This window comes from Rhinoderma darwinii, chromosome 3 (assembly GCF_050947455.1).
Source record: "Rhinoderma darwinii isolate aRhiDar2 chromosome 3, aRhiDar2.hap1, whole genome shotgun sequence".
Lineage (NCBI taxonomy): Eukaryota > Metazoa > Chordata > Amphibia > Anura > Rhinodermatidae > Rhinoderma > Rhinoderma darwinii.
In genome coordinates this window covers 290,855,589-290,870,541 of record NC_134689.1, presented here as the reverse complement: position 1 = coordinate 290,870,541, position 14,953 = coordinate 290,855,589, and the positions used below count along the sequence as shown (strand labels likewise).

At 43.4% G+C, this 14,953-nt stretch overlaps 1 protein-coding gene across 1 annotated transcript in view; it reads right to left on the bottom strand.

Annotated features, from left to right (window-relative positions):
* Positions 1–14,021, bottom strand: part of LOC142750442 (transient receptor potential cation channel subfamily M member 7-like) — a 94,850-nt gene extending 80,829 nt beyond the window's left edge. The window contains exons 1-5 of the mRNA XM_075859443.1: positions 14,001–14,021; positions 13,795–13,810; positions 13,540–13,612; positions 11,134–11,155; positions 6,778–6,857 (exon numbers count right to left, since the gene is read on the bottom strand). Coding sequence (XP_075715558.1) covers positions 6,778–6,857; positions 11,134–11,155; positions 13,540–13,612; positions 13,795–13,810; positions 14,001–14,021 — 212 coding nt within the window. The remainder of the gene's footprint in view (positions 1–6,777; positions 6,858–11,133; positions 11,156–13,539; positions 13,613–13,794; positions 13,811–14,000) is intronic.
* Between the last annotated feature and the right edge of the window lie 932 nt (positions 14,022–14,953).

The window sequence follows — 14,953 nt, the reverse complement described above, 5'->3', positions numbered from 1 at the left end:
CTACAGGGGGAGGGCTGTATGGCGTTATCTACAGGGGAGGGCTGTATGGCGTTATCTAAAGGGGAGAGCTGTATGGTGTTATCTACAGGGGGCTGTCTGGCGTTATCTACAGGGGGGGGGGCTGTATGGCGTTATCTACAGGGGAGGGCTGTATGGTGTTATATACAGGGGGAGGGCTGTATGGTGTTATCTACAGGGGGCTGTATGGCGTTATATACAGGGGAGGTCTGTATGGCGTTATCTACAGGGGAGGGCTGTATGGCGTTATCTACAGGGGGAGGGCTGTATGGCGTTATCTACAGGGGAGAGCTGTATGGCGTTATCTACAAGGGGGCTGTATGACGTTATCTACAGGGGGGCTGTATGATGTTATCTACAGGGGGCTGTATGGTGCTATCTATAGGGGGTGCTGTGTAGCGGAATCTATAGGGAGGCACTATCTACAAGGGGGGGTTGTGTGATACCCAGGGAGGGGGGGCCCAGTCAAAAGTTTGCTATGGGGCCCAGTTTTTCCTAGTTACGCCCCTGCGGTCAGTGCTGTGAATAGTACATGGGATGTCGGTACTATGTGTAATACATGGAGGAATAATGTGTCAGTCGTCAGGCATAGCATATCTCGCCGAATCACAGCCTATTTGTAACGCCCAACTAAAAATCTGTGGCTCAAAACGATTACGGTGATAGAAAATTTATATAGGTTTTTTTTTATATTTTACTACTTTTATTGATAATAAACTTTATGTTAAAAAAAAAATGTTTGTGTTGCCACATTCTGAGAGCCATAACTTTTTTATTTTTTCACCGATTGAGCCGTGTGAGGGCTTTTTTTTTGTGGGACAAGCTGTAGCTTTATCAGTACCATTTTTTGGTACATAGAACTTTTTGATCACTTTCTATAAAAAAAAATTTGAGCGCTAAGTTGACCACAAAATAGCAATTTTGGTGGTTTACATTTTTATTTCTTACGGCGTTCACTGTGCGCATTAAATAACGCTATATTGTAATAGTTCAGACTTATCGCAGTAATACCAATTTTGTATACTTTTTATTTTCTACATTACTTTAGGGGGAAAATGGCAAAAGGTTTTTTTTTTAACTTTTAATATTTATTTTTTTTCAGTACTAAAAACTTTTTTTTTACTTTTTTCTCACACACTTTATTGGCTCCACTACGGGACTTGAACCAGCGATCGTTAGTTCGCTGGTACAATATAGTGCAATACTAATGTATTGCAGTATATCGAGCTTTTACAGGCATCTGTTAAGTGCTGCCAAATGCAGGGCTTAACAGAGGCAGAGTGAAGGCAGCCCTCGGGACCTTCATTAGGCCCCTTGGCTGCCATAACAACCGTCATCACGCCCCGATCTCACTGCGGGGGGGGGGTGAGCTGTCAGAGGGGGCCTCCCCCATCTTTTCAACGCCTCAGATGCTGCGGCCGCGATTAACTGCAGCATTTGAGAAGGTTAAACAGCCAGGAACAGCACGATCGCTGCTCCCGGCTGTTAGTCCCGGGTGTCCGCTGTAAAATACAGCCGACACCCACAGCATATGGGGCGCGCTCCGCGCATGAGCGCCCTCCAAGCATCACCCCCCGCACCCGGACGTAATAGCACGTCTGTGTGCGCGAAGGGGATAAGGGGTTAAGAATAAGCTGTCATGCCTGTGTACATAAGGAATATCACTATTTACTGCCATTATATGACTTCAAATGAGCTCTTTTATTTTTTTTACCACTGCAGGTTGTATCTCTAATTCTCAGTTGGTTCAGATCTAGTGGGCAGAGCCTAACAACTATCCTGCTCTCCTATCTCTCACATATACATAGAAGCTGCAGCAGCATGGAGGCCATTATACAGCAGTAATGAGCAGTGAAGCTGTGAATCCAGCACTGGGGTGGGATAAAAAACACTTACCAGGAAGCTGCAGCACGTCTTTCTCTGTTTTTCTTAGTTTGCTGCTCTCTAGTTCCTTTTCCATACACTTGTATGGGCAGTGTGTCCATGTCTACTCCCTCACTCTGCTCCGTCTTCCAGCTCCCCCTCCCCTCTCCATAGATTTTTATTGGCAATGTGTCGGTGCCTGTGTATTTCACTCTACTCCTGCACCCCTCCCCTCTCCATAGACTTCTGGCAGGCAGTGAAGAGGCACACCCCCACTTCCTGCAGTCCATCTCCTCTGCTCTGTAACTAGGAACGGATTTTGCTTGACAACAGGGGGTGGACAGCAAATTACAGGAAGGGAGACACCTAGTGGCAGTAACTTCACACAGAATTTGAATGGATAAAACAACATAATTTTAACCGAAAGTAAACGACAATGTATGATGGTCCCAGGAACCAAGAAATCGGTGGGGGTCTCAGTGGTCGGACCCCCACCGTTAAGCTATCACCTATCCTGTAGATAGGTGATAAATAATGATTATGGGAAAACCCCTTTAAATCTTTTGGCATCAATCAAATGCTAACATGTCTCTTTAAATGTGATTGCTAATTTTATTTGTCCACCTACCCATCATTTTTAACGTTGTCCAACCTTTATTAAGCCTTTAATGTCCATAATACTGTTTATTAACATAAACATATCTTACTTAGTAGAATTAAAAATATGTACACCTTTGACATAATTTTATGAAAAAAAAAAAACTGTGTATCATCGTGATTGGTGCAACTTCCTAAATACATTTTATTAAAAATAATTTTTACTTTTTGAGATACAGCCGCTTTGTATTCTGTATACAGAGCAGCTGTATCTTGAGGTGAAACCTGTATCCGTCAGATCTGCGGTACTCACGGGCAGTGGTGTAACTACCGCGGTAGCAGCCGTAGCGTTTGCTATGGGGCCCACGGCTTGAGGGGGCCCGTGCCGCCAGCCGACACGCCCCTCCCATATGCCCGGTGACGCCGCTAGCAGCCGTTATGGTTAGCAGCCCTCTCATGCCCATAGGCGTCGCTAGCACCGGAGGGGGCCCCGGTGCTAGCGACAGCCAAATACATGCATTAGCGCTGAATGGCCAGGCACATTCCTTACAATGACGCTGATTGGCAGGGCAAAATGACTTGCTCCACCAATCAGCACCTTTCAACGACGCTTGCGGCGCGTTAACATCATTGCGTCACTTCTGTGCTTGAAAGGCGCTGATTAACCGGGCAAGTCATTCTGCCCTGCCAATCAGCATCATTGAACGACTCGTCGTTCAGTTCCAGCAGACCTGCTCAGAAGAGAGCAGGTCTGCATTGCCATCGAACTGCGTGGGAATGGGATCATGAGAGTATGTAAATCTTTTTGTTTTTTTCTAATAAAACTGTGAGTGGCATTATCTATAGTGGGGGCTCCATCTACAGGGGGGGTCATCTATAAGGGGCCACTATATATACAGGAAGGTCTATATGTGCGGATGTGGGGCACTATCTACAGGTGGTCTATATGTGGTGATGTGGGACACTATCTACAGGGGGGTCTATATGTGGGTCACTATCTACAGGGGGGGTCTATATGTGGGCCACTATCTACAGGGGGTCTATATGTGGGGCACTATCTACAGGGGGTCTATATGTGGGGCACTATATACAGGGGGAGCTATATGTGAGACACTATACAGGGGGTCTATATGTGGGGCACTATATACAGGGGGAGCTATATGTGAGACACTATACAGGGGTGGTCTATATATGGGCCACTATATACAGGGGGGTCTATATGTGGGGATGTGGGCCACTATCTACAGGGGGGGTCTATATGTGGGCCACTATCTACAGGGGGTCTACATGTGGGGCACTATATACAGGGGGAGCTATATGTGAGACACTATACAGGTGTGGGCTATATGTAGAGCACTATCTATAGGGGAGCTATTTTTTAGGGCACTTTCTATAAGGGTGGGCTATATGTGGGACACTATATACAGGGGTGGGTTACCTGTGGGTCACTAGCTACAGGTTGGCTATATGTAGGGCACTGTCTACAGGGGTGGGCTATATGTGTGACACTATATACAGGGGGAGCTATATGTGAGGCACTATCTACAGAGGTGGGCTATACATGGAGCACTATCTATAGGGGAAGCTATATGTAGGGCAGCACGGTGGCTCAGTGGTTAGCACTATTGCCTTGCAGCTCTGGAGTCCATATGTGGGCATTATCTACAGAGGGCTGTATGTGGGACACTATCTACAGGGGCTTCTATGTAGGGCACTATCTACAGAGGCTCTATGGGGGTCACTATCTACAGGGGGCTATGGGGGCACTATTTACAGGGGGCATGGTGTGTGTGACAGTGTATGGTACTATTATAATCAGAGACACAGTGTATGGCGCTATTAGAGGTGCAGTGTATGGTGCTTTATTATATCTAGAGGTGTTGAGAATTTTAACTTCATTTATAGGTGCAGAAATGTTTTAAAAGTGAGAAGCTGAAGACATCCGAGCTGAAAACTGCAGAAATGGGTTGTGGCCGGGAGAAATCCATCATAGACGTCTGGACCGGAGGGAGAAGAAAAGAACTTGAATCTGAGACGTCACCGGTAAGTCACTTAACGTAAATGTTTATTCTGCCTCTAATCAGTACTGTAGACACTGTATGATATGCAGCAAGATGATGGGCGGTATGATTTTTTTTTGTGAAGCAGCATTGTTCGGGCCATGCTGGGAGCTGTAGTTTTACGCCGTACAAACCTATATGGCAGGGATTGCACTAAATTGAGCTGTATTTGTTCTGGTGTTGTATATATGTACTGATCTCAGTTCTGATGCTGTATGTAAGTACTGAGCTTTGTCCTGGTGCTGTATATACGTATGAGATTGGTTTTGGTGCTGTATATATGTAATGAGTTTGGTTCTGGGGATGTATATATGTACTGAGCTTGGTTCTGGTGCTGTATTTATGGACTGAGGTTTGTTCTGGTGCTGTATATATGTACGGGCTTGGTTCTAGTGCTGTATGTATGGACTGCGGTTGGTTCTGGTGCTGTATATATGTCAGAGCTTGGTTCTAGTGCTGTGATTATGTACTGAGCTTGGTTGTGTTACTGTATATATGTCAGAGCTTGGTTCTGAACCTGTAATTATATAGGATATATTTATAATAAAAAAATTGCAGGGCAGATGGAATTGTTCTCAATTCATTGTATATTTAATGGGAGTCGGTCAGGTAGTTTTAACCCCTTTAACCGCCACCATGCGGTTATACATGACCTGACAATATTTCCAAACATTCCCTTGTATGTTTTTTTTCAGATGCAGCAAAATCTTTAAAATCCACTTTTAAAACGGCGCACACTATATGCTAATTACTCATTAGAGGGTCATTGGGCGGTGCCGCTATCCTGAGGAGTCACATAGTCCTGCCTCCAAAGCCACCTTTCCATGTTTGAGTGACATCTCCCTGGCTGATACAACTTTCTCGGATGCAGCATTGCCTTGTGGCACTATACACAAGGGGGGGCTGTGTGGCACTATACACAAGGGGGAGCTGTGTGGCACTATACACATGGGGGAACTGTATAGAACTATTTACAAGGGGGAGGGATGTGGCTCTATCTACAGGGGGCTGAGTGTGGCACAATCTACAGGGGTCTGTGTGGCACTATCTATTAAGGGGGAGCTGTGCTGCACTATCTACTAAGGGGGGCTGTGTGGCATTATATACAAGGGAGGGGGGCTGTTTGGCACTATATACAGTGGGAGCTGTATGGTGCTATATACAGTGGGGGCTTTATGGCGATATCTACAGGGGGCTGTATGGCACTATCTACAAGGGGGAGGTGGAGGCGCTATCTACAAATGGGGTGTGACACTGTCTATAGGCGGGGCTATATAGCACTTTCTACAGGGGGGCTGTATGGCACATTCTACAGGGGGTACTATTTATAAGGGGGGCTGCTTGTGGCACCTGGCGAGGGGGCCCGGTCAAGAGTTTACTATGGGGCCCAGTCTTTCCTAGTTACGCCCCAGCTTACGGGTTCAGTGTCAGTGACACGGAGGATCGAGCTATTAAAGATCACATTTAAGTTCATAACTTAGATGTGGTCGATTACAGGTGGATCCTGCGTGTGACGCGCTGTCAATGAACCTGTCAGTCCCGTGAACCTGACCGATTCAGGTCTTAGCGAAAGATACAGCTGCTCTGTATATAGGATACAAAGCAGCCATATCTCAAAAAGTACACATTTTTTAATAAAATGTATTTAGGAAGTTGCACCAATAACAATGATGCACAATTTTAGCTAAAAAAAAACTAAATTTGTGGAGGAAGGAGATACTTTAAGGCCCATTCACACTGATTTTGATGCATAAACCGCATTGCAATCAGCGCCGGAAAACATCTGAAACCGCTTCCCATTGACTTCAATAGGAGGCGGAGGTGTTTTTTTTTCAGCTGCGGCTTTTAGCCGTTCGTGGGAAAAAGAAGCGGCATGCTCTGTCTTGCCGCGGTTCCGCCTCTGACCTGCTATTGAAATCAATAGGAGGCAGTAAAAACTTTGTTTTGCAGCGTTTTTTGCCCATGGCACTCAATGGCCGGGGGCGAAAACCGCAAAGAAAACCGCGGCAGGAAAGTGCAGGAAGGTCAAAATCTGCCTTAAAAAGGAATTTTGAGGCAGATTTTTTTCTGCCTGCAAATTCCTCCATGTGAACAGAGCCTTAGAAACACAGTTTCAGATAGATACCATAAAAAGGTGAGGAAAAGCTAGGGCAGATTTTATGAACATGAATGTAAGCCAAATATTCCGCAATTTAATATCATGTTATCCTAGGGTTTGAATAACACACATATCACTTACCTATGAGGTTCTCTTGAATTTGGTATGATGGAAACACAATCACGTTCATAAAATGTTCTCTCTATCCAAGGTAAGTTGGTCTGAAAAACAAAGCAAAAATACAATGTAATGGCACATTTTGTTTCTTTGAAGGAATGGTCGGACTAGCCCAGCAGAGTAACAGAGTATCCTACTGTGGGCACAGGTTGTGACACATTTATGGGCCCCTAATTCAAGCGCGTCCTACAGGTCTGTGAGAAAACATCCCCATTTGCAGCTAATCATGTGCCACTAGGGTCTATTTTTTATGGGTTGATTCACAAGTAACATAACTGTTCTGACTGTGCAATGGTAACTATAATAAGTTTAAAAAATTTACATGCACGTGTTCTATATAGATGGAGCGTGGGCCCCAGAGACCCCACTTCAACACTGTTTAAATTACATAGTTACACAGGTTCAAAAAAGACACAGATTCATCAAGTTCCTTTATCATTTATATATAATATATTGCTAAATTATGTATAACCCTCAAAATCATTTGTTATTAGAGAAGCACCCTTTTTTTAATGCTGTCATTGTATCTGTGATTACTACCTCTTAGGATAGGGCATTCCATAGTTTGAATACTCTAAGGGTATGTTCACACGTAGTCAACAAAAACGTCTGAAAATCCAGAGCTGTTTTCAAGGGAAAACAGACCCTGCTTTTCAGACGTTTTTTTACCAACTCGCATTTTTCGCTGCGTTTTTCGCGCCGTTTTCGCGGCGTTTTTTACGTCCGTTTTTGGAGCTGTTTTCATTGGAGTCTATGAGAAAACAGCTCCAAAAACGTCCAAAGAAGTGTCCTGCACTTCTTTTGACGAGGCTGTATTTTTACGCATCGTTGTTTGACAGCTGTCAAACGACGACGCGTAAATAACAGGTCGTCTGCACAGTACGTCGGCAAACCCATTCAAATGAATGGGCAGATGTTTGCCGACGTATTTGAGACGTATTTCCAGACGTAAAACGAGGCAAAATACGCCTCGTATACGTCTGAAATTTGGCCGTGTGAACATACCCTTACTGTAAAGAACCCTTTCCTATATTGATGTTGAAACCCCTTTCCTCCACACGCAATGATTGTGCCCTGGTCCTTTATACAGTCCTTGGAAAGAAGAAATCAAGTGCCATGTCTTTGTATTGAGCACACATATACAGTATTTATACATGTAAATTAGATTACCTTTAGGGGCGTATTTTTTCTAGCCTCTCATTAAATGAGAAGTCGCTTATCCCATTTAATAATCTTGTCTTCTGCCTTTGAACCAGCTCCTTACAGTGAAGGAAATAAGTATTTGATCCCTTGCTGATTTTGTAAGTTTGCCCGCTGTCAAAGACATGAACAGTCTAGAATTTTTAGGCTAGGTTAATTTTACCAGTGAGAGATAGATTATATTTAAAAAAAAAAATTAAAATCACATTGTCAAAATTATATATATTTATTTGCATTGTGCACAGAGAAATAAGTATTTGATCCCTTTGGCAAACCAGACTTAAAGGAACAGTGTCATCACAATTTTTTTTTTAATATGTTAAAGATGTTAGTGCTTTATTAAAAACGTTTATATTTATTTGTGTGTTTGTGTTTTACTTTTTCTTATTTTTACACTTTTTCTTCCCTATGGGGGCTGCCATTTTTTTTCCCATTTCTGTATGTGTCGATTAACGACACATACAGACATGGAATACGGCAGCCACAGTCCCATAGGGACTGCGAACGGGGCCCGTTCCATCCACTAACATGTACGCCGTCTGTGTGGAAACTGCGCATGCGCCGCTCCCACACAGTCCAATTTGAAATGCGCGCCGTCCGGCGCCATTTTCCTGTGGACCGGAAGTCGCGGCCGGACAGTAAGATTACTACTTCCGGTCGCGGCTTCCGGACTTGTGCACTTGGACCAGCGGCAGCAGACGGAGCGGACGGGCCGGAGGGAGCCGCGGTGGCAGGAGCAGGTAAGAGATTTCTATGTATGTTCGTGTTTGTGTACGTTTACTACTGTATGTAAACCTACTACACTGTGTGTTAGCTCAAAAAATGGCGACACACAGTGTAGGAGGTTAGACCGTTCAAACCCCTCGTTTATCCCGGCACTAGCCAGGATAAAGGAGGGGGGGATGCTGAGAGCTCACTAGAGCGAGGGCTTTTTACCCAATTTTGCAATGCTGCAATTTTGGGAATAGCTCCATCTAGTGACCAGCAATGGGAAATATTATAAATTAGAATTAATTTATAATATTTCCTGACTCGTGAAAAAAATAAAAAAAATTTGAACAATGTTTAATCACCTACACACTAAATGTTTAATTAAAAAAAAACAACATGTTTTTCTGGCAACACATTCCCTTTAATACTTGGTGGCAAAACCCTTGTTGGCAAGCACAGCAATCAGACATTTTTTGTAGTTGATGATGAGGTTTGCACACATGTTAGATGGAATTTTGGCCCACTCCTCTTTGCAGATCATCTGTAAATCATTAAGATTTCGAGGCTTCTGGCAGGCACATTAGGAGGCTTACAAATGGAACCTAGATAATAGAAGGGGAATGGATGGGACGGAGATATTATCTGATTGCCTGGGTCGTGTTCGGGGATAGGGGAAGTCAGGTTGTTAGCGTTTTTAGTCGCTGGACAGATGCAAAGAGATATGCCATGAGTATATGTTATGTTATTTTATTTTGTGTTAGTTATATTCGCAAGTATGCGAGATTCAAATTGTAAAGCAATTTTTCTGTGAAATGTCTGTAAAAAAAGTGAAAAAATGTTAATAAAAATGATGTTTTAAAAAAAAAGATTTCGAGGCTGTCGCTTGGCAACTCGGATCTTCAGCTCCCTCCATAAGTTTTCGATGGGATTAAGGTCTGGAGACTGGCTAGGCCACTCCATGACCTTAATGTGCTTCTTTTTGAGCCACTCCTTTTGTTGCCTTGGCTGTATGTTTCGGGTCATTGTCGTGCTGGAAGACCCAGCCACGAGCCATTTTTTATGTCCTGGTGGAGGGAAGGAGGTTGTCACTCAGGATTTGACAGTACATGGCTCCATCCATTCTCCCATTGATGTGGTGAAGTAGTCCTGTGCCCTTAGAAGAGAAACACCCCCAAAACATGTTTCCACCTCCATGCTTGACAGTGGGGACGGTGTTCTTTGGGTCATAGGCAGCATTTCTCTTCCTCCAAACACGGCGAGTTGAGTTAATGCCAAAGAGCTCAATTTTAGTCTCATCTGACCACAGCACCTTCTCCCAATCACTCTCAGAATCATCCAGATGTTCATTTGCAAACTTCAGATGGGCCTGTACATGTGCCTTCTTGAGCAGGGGGACCTTGCGGGCACTGCATGATTTTAATCCATTACGGCGTAATGTGTTACCAATGGTTTTCTTGGTGACTGTGGTCCCAGCTGCCTTGAGATCATTAACAAGTTCCCCCCGTGTAGTTTTCCGCTGAGCTCTCACCTTCCTCAGGATCAGGGATACCCCACAAGGTGAGATTTTGCATGAAGCCCCAGATCGATGTCGATTGACAGTCATTTTGTATGTCTTCCATTTTCTTACTATTGCACCAACAGTTGTCTCCTTCTCACGCACCGTCTTACTTATGGTTTTGTAGCCCATTCCAGCCTTGTGCAGGTCTATGATCTTGTCCCTGACATCCTTAGAAAGCTCTTTGGTCTTGCCCATGTTGTAGAGTTTAGAGTCAGACTGATTCATTGAGTCTGTGGACAGGAGTCTTTTATACAGGTGACCATGTAAGACAGCTGTCTTTAATGCAGGCACCAAGTTGATTTGGAGCGTGTAACTGGTCTGGAGGAGGCTGAACTCTTAATGGTTGGTAGGGGATCAAATACTTATTTCTCTGTGCACAATGCAAATAAATATATATAATTTTGACTATGTGATCTTCTGGTTTTTTTTTTTATATAATCTATCTCTCACTGGTAAAATTAACCTAGCCTAAAAATTCTAGACTGTTCATGTCTTTGACAGTGGGCAAACTTACAAAATCAGCAAGGGATCAAATACTTATTTCCTTCACTGTATATCTATTTTACAATGTTGATCCTATATTGAATCCCATATTCAGATGTGATCTTACAAGAGATTTATAGAGGGGTAATATTACATTGGAATAACAGGTTTTATCTCTCTTTTTATACACCCTAAAATCGTATTAGCTTTTGCAGCCACTGCCTGACATCGAGTACTTCTTCTAAGCTTACTTGTAACCAGAAGTCATTCTCTTATGTTGTCCCCAGTTTTATTCCATTTTTATTCCATTTCCAAATGATTAGAACATAAATTAGGAACTGAATTTCATGGCATTAATAGTTACTTACTAAGCTGCTAAAAGGAGCAAACCTGTAGTAGGACACAAAGTAAACCATAATATATCATTATATCATAGACAATACCTATCTTGTTACACTATAGAAAGACTAGAGAAGGAGTTTTGACAAAGAAATTGCAATATACGCTCACTACAAAATACCTTGATTTATTTTTTATTATATTGTACACTTCAGGCCCTTGGTATTCCAGCTTATAGTATAACTTTTACTGACTGGTCAAACTTTCATCTCGTTCATGAGAAAGGAAAACATTTCTCTCTAAATTAAACATGATACAGAGAATATAGATGTGAGATTTAAAGGACAAAGCTGAGTATAATGTTACCACTAAGTAGCAATCTTGGGAGGAAGTGGTTAGTTACTGTCGATGTACAGCTACATAAAGATATAATCTTCATCAGGTGCTGCTTTAAGAATTCTGCGGACTTCCACTTGGAATCCATCATACCTATGCGGTTAAACACACCTAGCCGCTTACTGAAAATTCTATGCATTATTTCCTTGTTTAAACTCTGAATCTCCCATAATACAAAAAATAATTGCTTGCTTTGTATAATCATTGTCTGCCCATATGTGCTTTCAGTGTCAGTTAGGCCTGATTCAGACGAGCGTGTGCGTTTTGTGCTCGCAAAAACCGCGGCGTTTTGCGTGCGCAAAAGGCACTTGACAGCTCTGTGTGCCCTGTTCATATGGATGCGCGGCTGCGTGATTTTCGCGCAGCCGCCATCTTTATGACACTCCGTTTGGATGTTTGTAAACAGAAAAGCACGTGGTGCTTTTCTGTTTACATTCATTCTTTTACTGTTATTGTGCGAATAACGCTTGTCCCACAGAAGTGCTTCCGTGGGGAATGCGTGATTTTCAGGCACCCATTGACTTCAATGGGTGCGTGATGCGTGAAAAACGCCGAAACATAGAACATGTCGCGAGTTTTACGCAGCGGACTAATGCTGCGCAAAACTCACGGACTGTCTGCGCTGCCCCATAGACTTGTATAGGTCCGCGCGAGCCGCGTGAAAACCACGCGGCCGGCACGGACGCAAAACACATTTGTCTGAATCTGCCCTTAAACTGAGGCCGCATTCACACGAGCGTATACACATCAGCTCTATGTGGCATCAGCATATGATGCGCGGCTGCGTGCTTTTCGCACAGCCGCCATTATTATGACACTCCGTTTGGATGTTTGTAAACAGAAAATCACGTGGTGCTTTTCTGTTTTCATTCATCCTTTTCACAGCTGTTGCGCGAATCACGCTTGTCCCACGGAAGTGCTTCCATGTGGCATGCGTGATTTTCACGCACCCATTGACTTCAATTCAATTCAATTTCAAATTGCAGCAAAATATCTCAGCAGTGTTATAACCTAGATACAAGCACTCATCTAAACACAGTCAAGTGGGGGTTGGAATATGCACAATAATAAGCATTTTCTAAGTGGTTGTGAAGATTATGTATTGTAAGAATACATGGCCTCCATCAGGACAGTATGGCTGGTACCGCCATCAGGGTCCCAGCCAAAAAAACTAAAAAGGGGCCCACCCATCGCAGCCATCCTTTATTGCCACATGTTACTTTAGGAACTCGTGAACAGGGCCGCAGTCGCAGTTACTTTAGAGAAAGGAATGAGCCCTGTATTGCAATGGGACTCGTTCCTTTCCCTAAAGTAACTACCGCTGGAGCCTTACTCGCAAGGTCCTGACACTGGCCAGATAGGAGCTTGTGGCGTAACCGGGAGCGATAAGTTACATAGGGGTCTGAATTTTTTATTGTTGTGTCTAGTCTGGTGTCTGATTTTATTTCATTTTAATTCATTTGTTTAATGAATTAATTTAATGACTCCTGCCCACCTGTCTCCTCTCTGCTACCCAACAGAGCACCTGTCGTCAGGTAACATCTCCCCCAGGCCCCCTTCCCACCCCTCCACTTTCTGTTCCCCCAGCACCCCCCTTCCACTTTCTGAGCTCTGCTACCTAGTCTCTCCCCCTTGCCCCCTGACAGAGCCCCTGCCCACCTACTGTCTCTGACCTGCCCCTCCACAAAGCCCCTGCCAGTTTGAATCTCACCCCTGCCCCAACTCCTGCCACTTTCAGTTGCAACCCCCCACCATGTAACAAGAGGGGGCAGGGGTCCAGACTCCTTGGCTGTATGGGGGCCCTGTAAGAATATATGCAGATACAGTAGAACAGAGAGTGGACTCACCTCAGGAGTGTCTAAAGTTAAAGTTAAATTGCAGGCTCCTCACAGATTCTGCCACTTTTTATTTTTTTATTTTAGCCCCCACCGTTGCTGAAATATCGGTGCTGTTAGTTCTGGTGTCCGATATGCAAATGAGGCCTTTAACTGTCAAGTGGGCGGGTAACACCTGTCACTAGATAAGCGGTAACCGCCTACTTGACAGTCAAAGGCATCTTTTGCATAACGGACACCAGAACTAATGGACCTAATATCTCAGGAACGGTGGGGGCTAGAAGAAAAAAATAAAAAGCTTAAAAATCTGTGAGGCACCAGCAATCTAATGGAGATGTCAACTGCAGTTGTTTTGGGCAGGTGACAGGTCCTCTTTAAAGGAATAATATTGTGACAATAACAAGCAAAATATACTTGATTCAAAGTAGATTTATGTTTTAAAAGTCAAAAGATACTCACTAGCTATGGCATGATGCTAAAAGAGAACACAAAACATCAATGCAAATGAAAAATTTCCCTTAAGGAAGTAATCTATCTTAATTAACCTCATTATGCTATGATGCAACGGTGCAATTATAATGTAAATATCATGTAAACTGTATGAGAAAACATGATCTATCTAGATTCCTGGACTACTTGTACTACAAAACATGTCCTGTATGTACCTGACGCTTGTTATCAGTCATTTAGCACCTGGTATCTGTTCCTAAAATGCAGTGTCTGGCATTCTTAGGCTGGGTTCACACGACCTATTTTCAGGCGTAAATGAGGCGTTTTACGCCTCGAATTACGTCTGAAAAAACGGCTCCAATACGTCGGCAAACATCTGCCCATTACTTTCAATGGACTTTACGATGTTCTGTGCCGACGACCTGTCATTTTACGCGTCACTGTCAAAAGAATTTTGCGTTAATGGGATGATCATGTATTTAGGATATTTATCTTTCAAACATTAAGTTGTACAAATACAATACAAACTTTAATAAAGATTTATTTATGTCATAGAGACATGTAAGAAGTTGTTCTCCTTGGTGGTCTGGTAGATGAGACCCCCTCAGATCGCCTGCTGCGTTACTGATTTTAGAGCCATTTGATGTACCACGCCTCCTACTTGTATAATGCACCACTATCCCTGTGTATGCTCTGTCTAGTATTTTCAATTGACATAGTTTTACGCTCACGATCAATAAGTAACCTGATCACGCAGTGTACCTTTGCTCTTTTGGTGTTTATCCGGTTCTCAATGAGTATAGCAAAACTTAAGGCCCAACTACACAGGCCAATCATCGGGCAAATACTCGTTCATCGACTGATCGTATAATTTATGCAGCACAAAATATTACCATTGTCTGCAGCATATCTCCCTGTGTAAACAGGGAGATGTACTGCCGACATGATGGAAATGCATGGGGCCAAGCGATCGTAGTAACGATGACTCTTCCCCATAGATCACTGATCATAGCACCTTGTGAAATGATCGGCGCTCATTTTTACGGCCCATATTGGCCGGTGTAATAGGACCCTTACTGAAACCGTTGCACAATCGACTGAAGTTAATTGGATAAAGTTTCAAGATATATCAGTATTCAAAAACATCGCAGCACTCAAAAAAGTTACC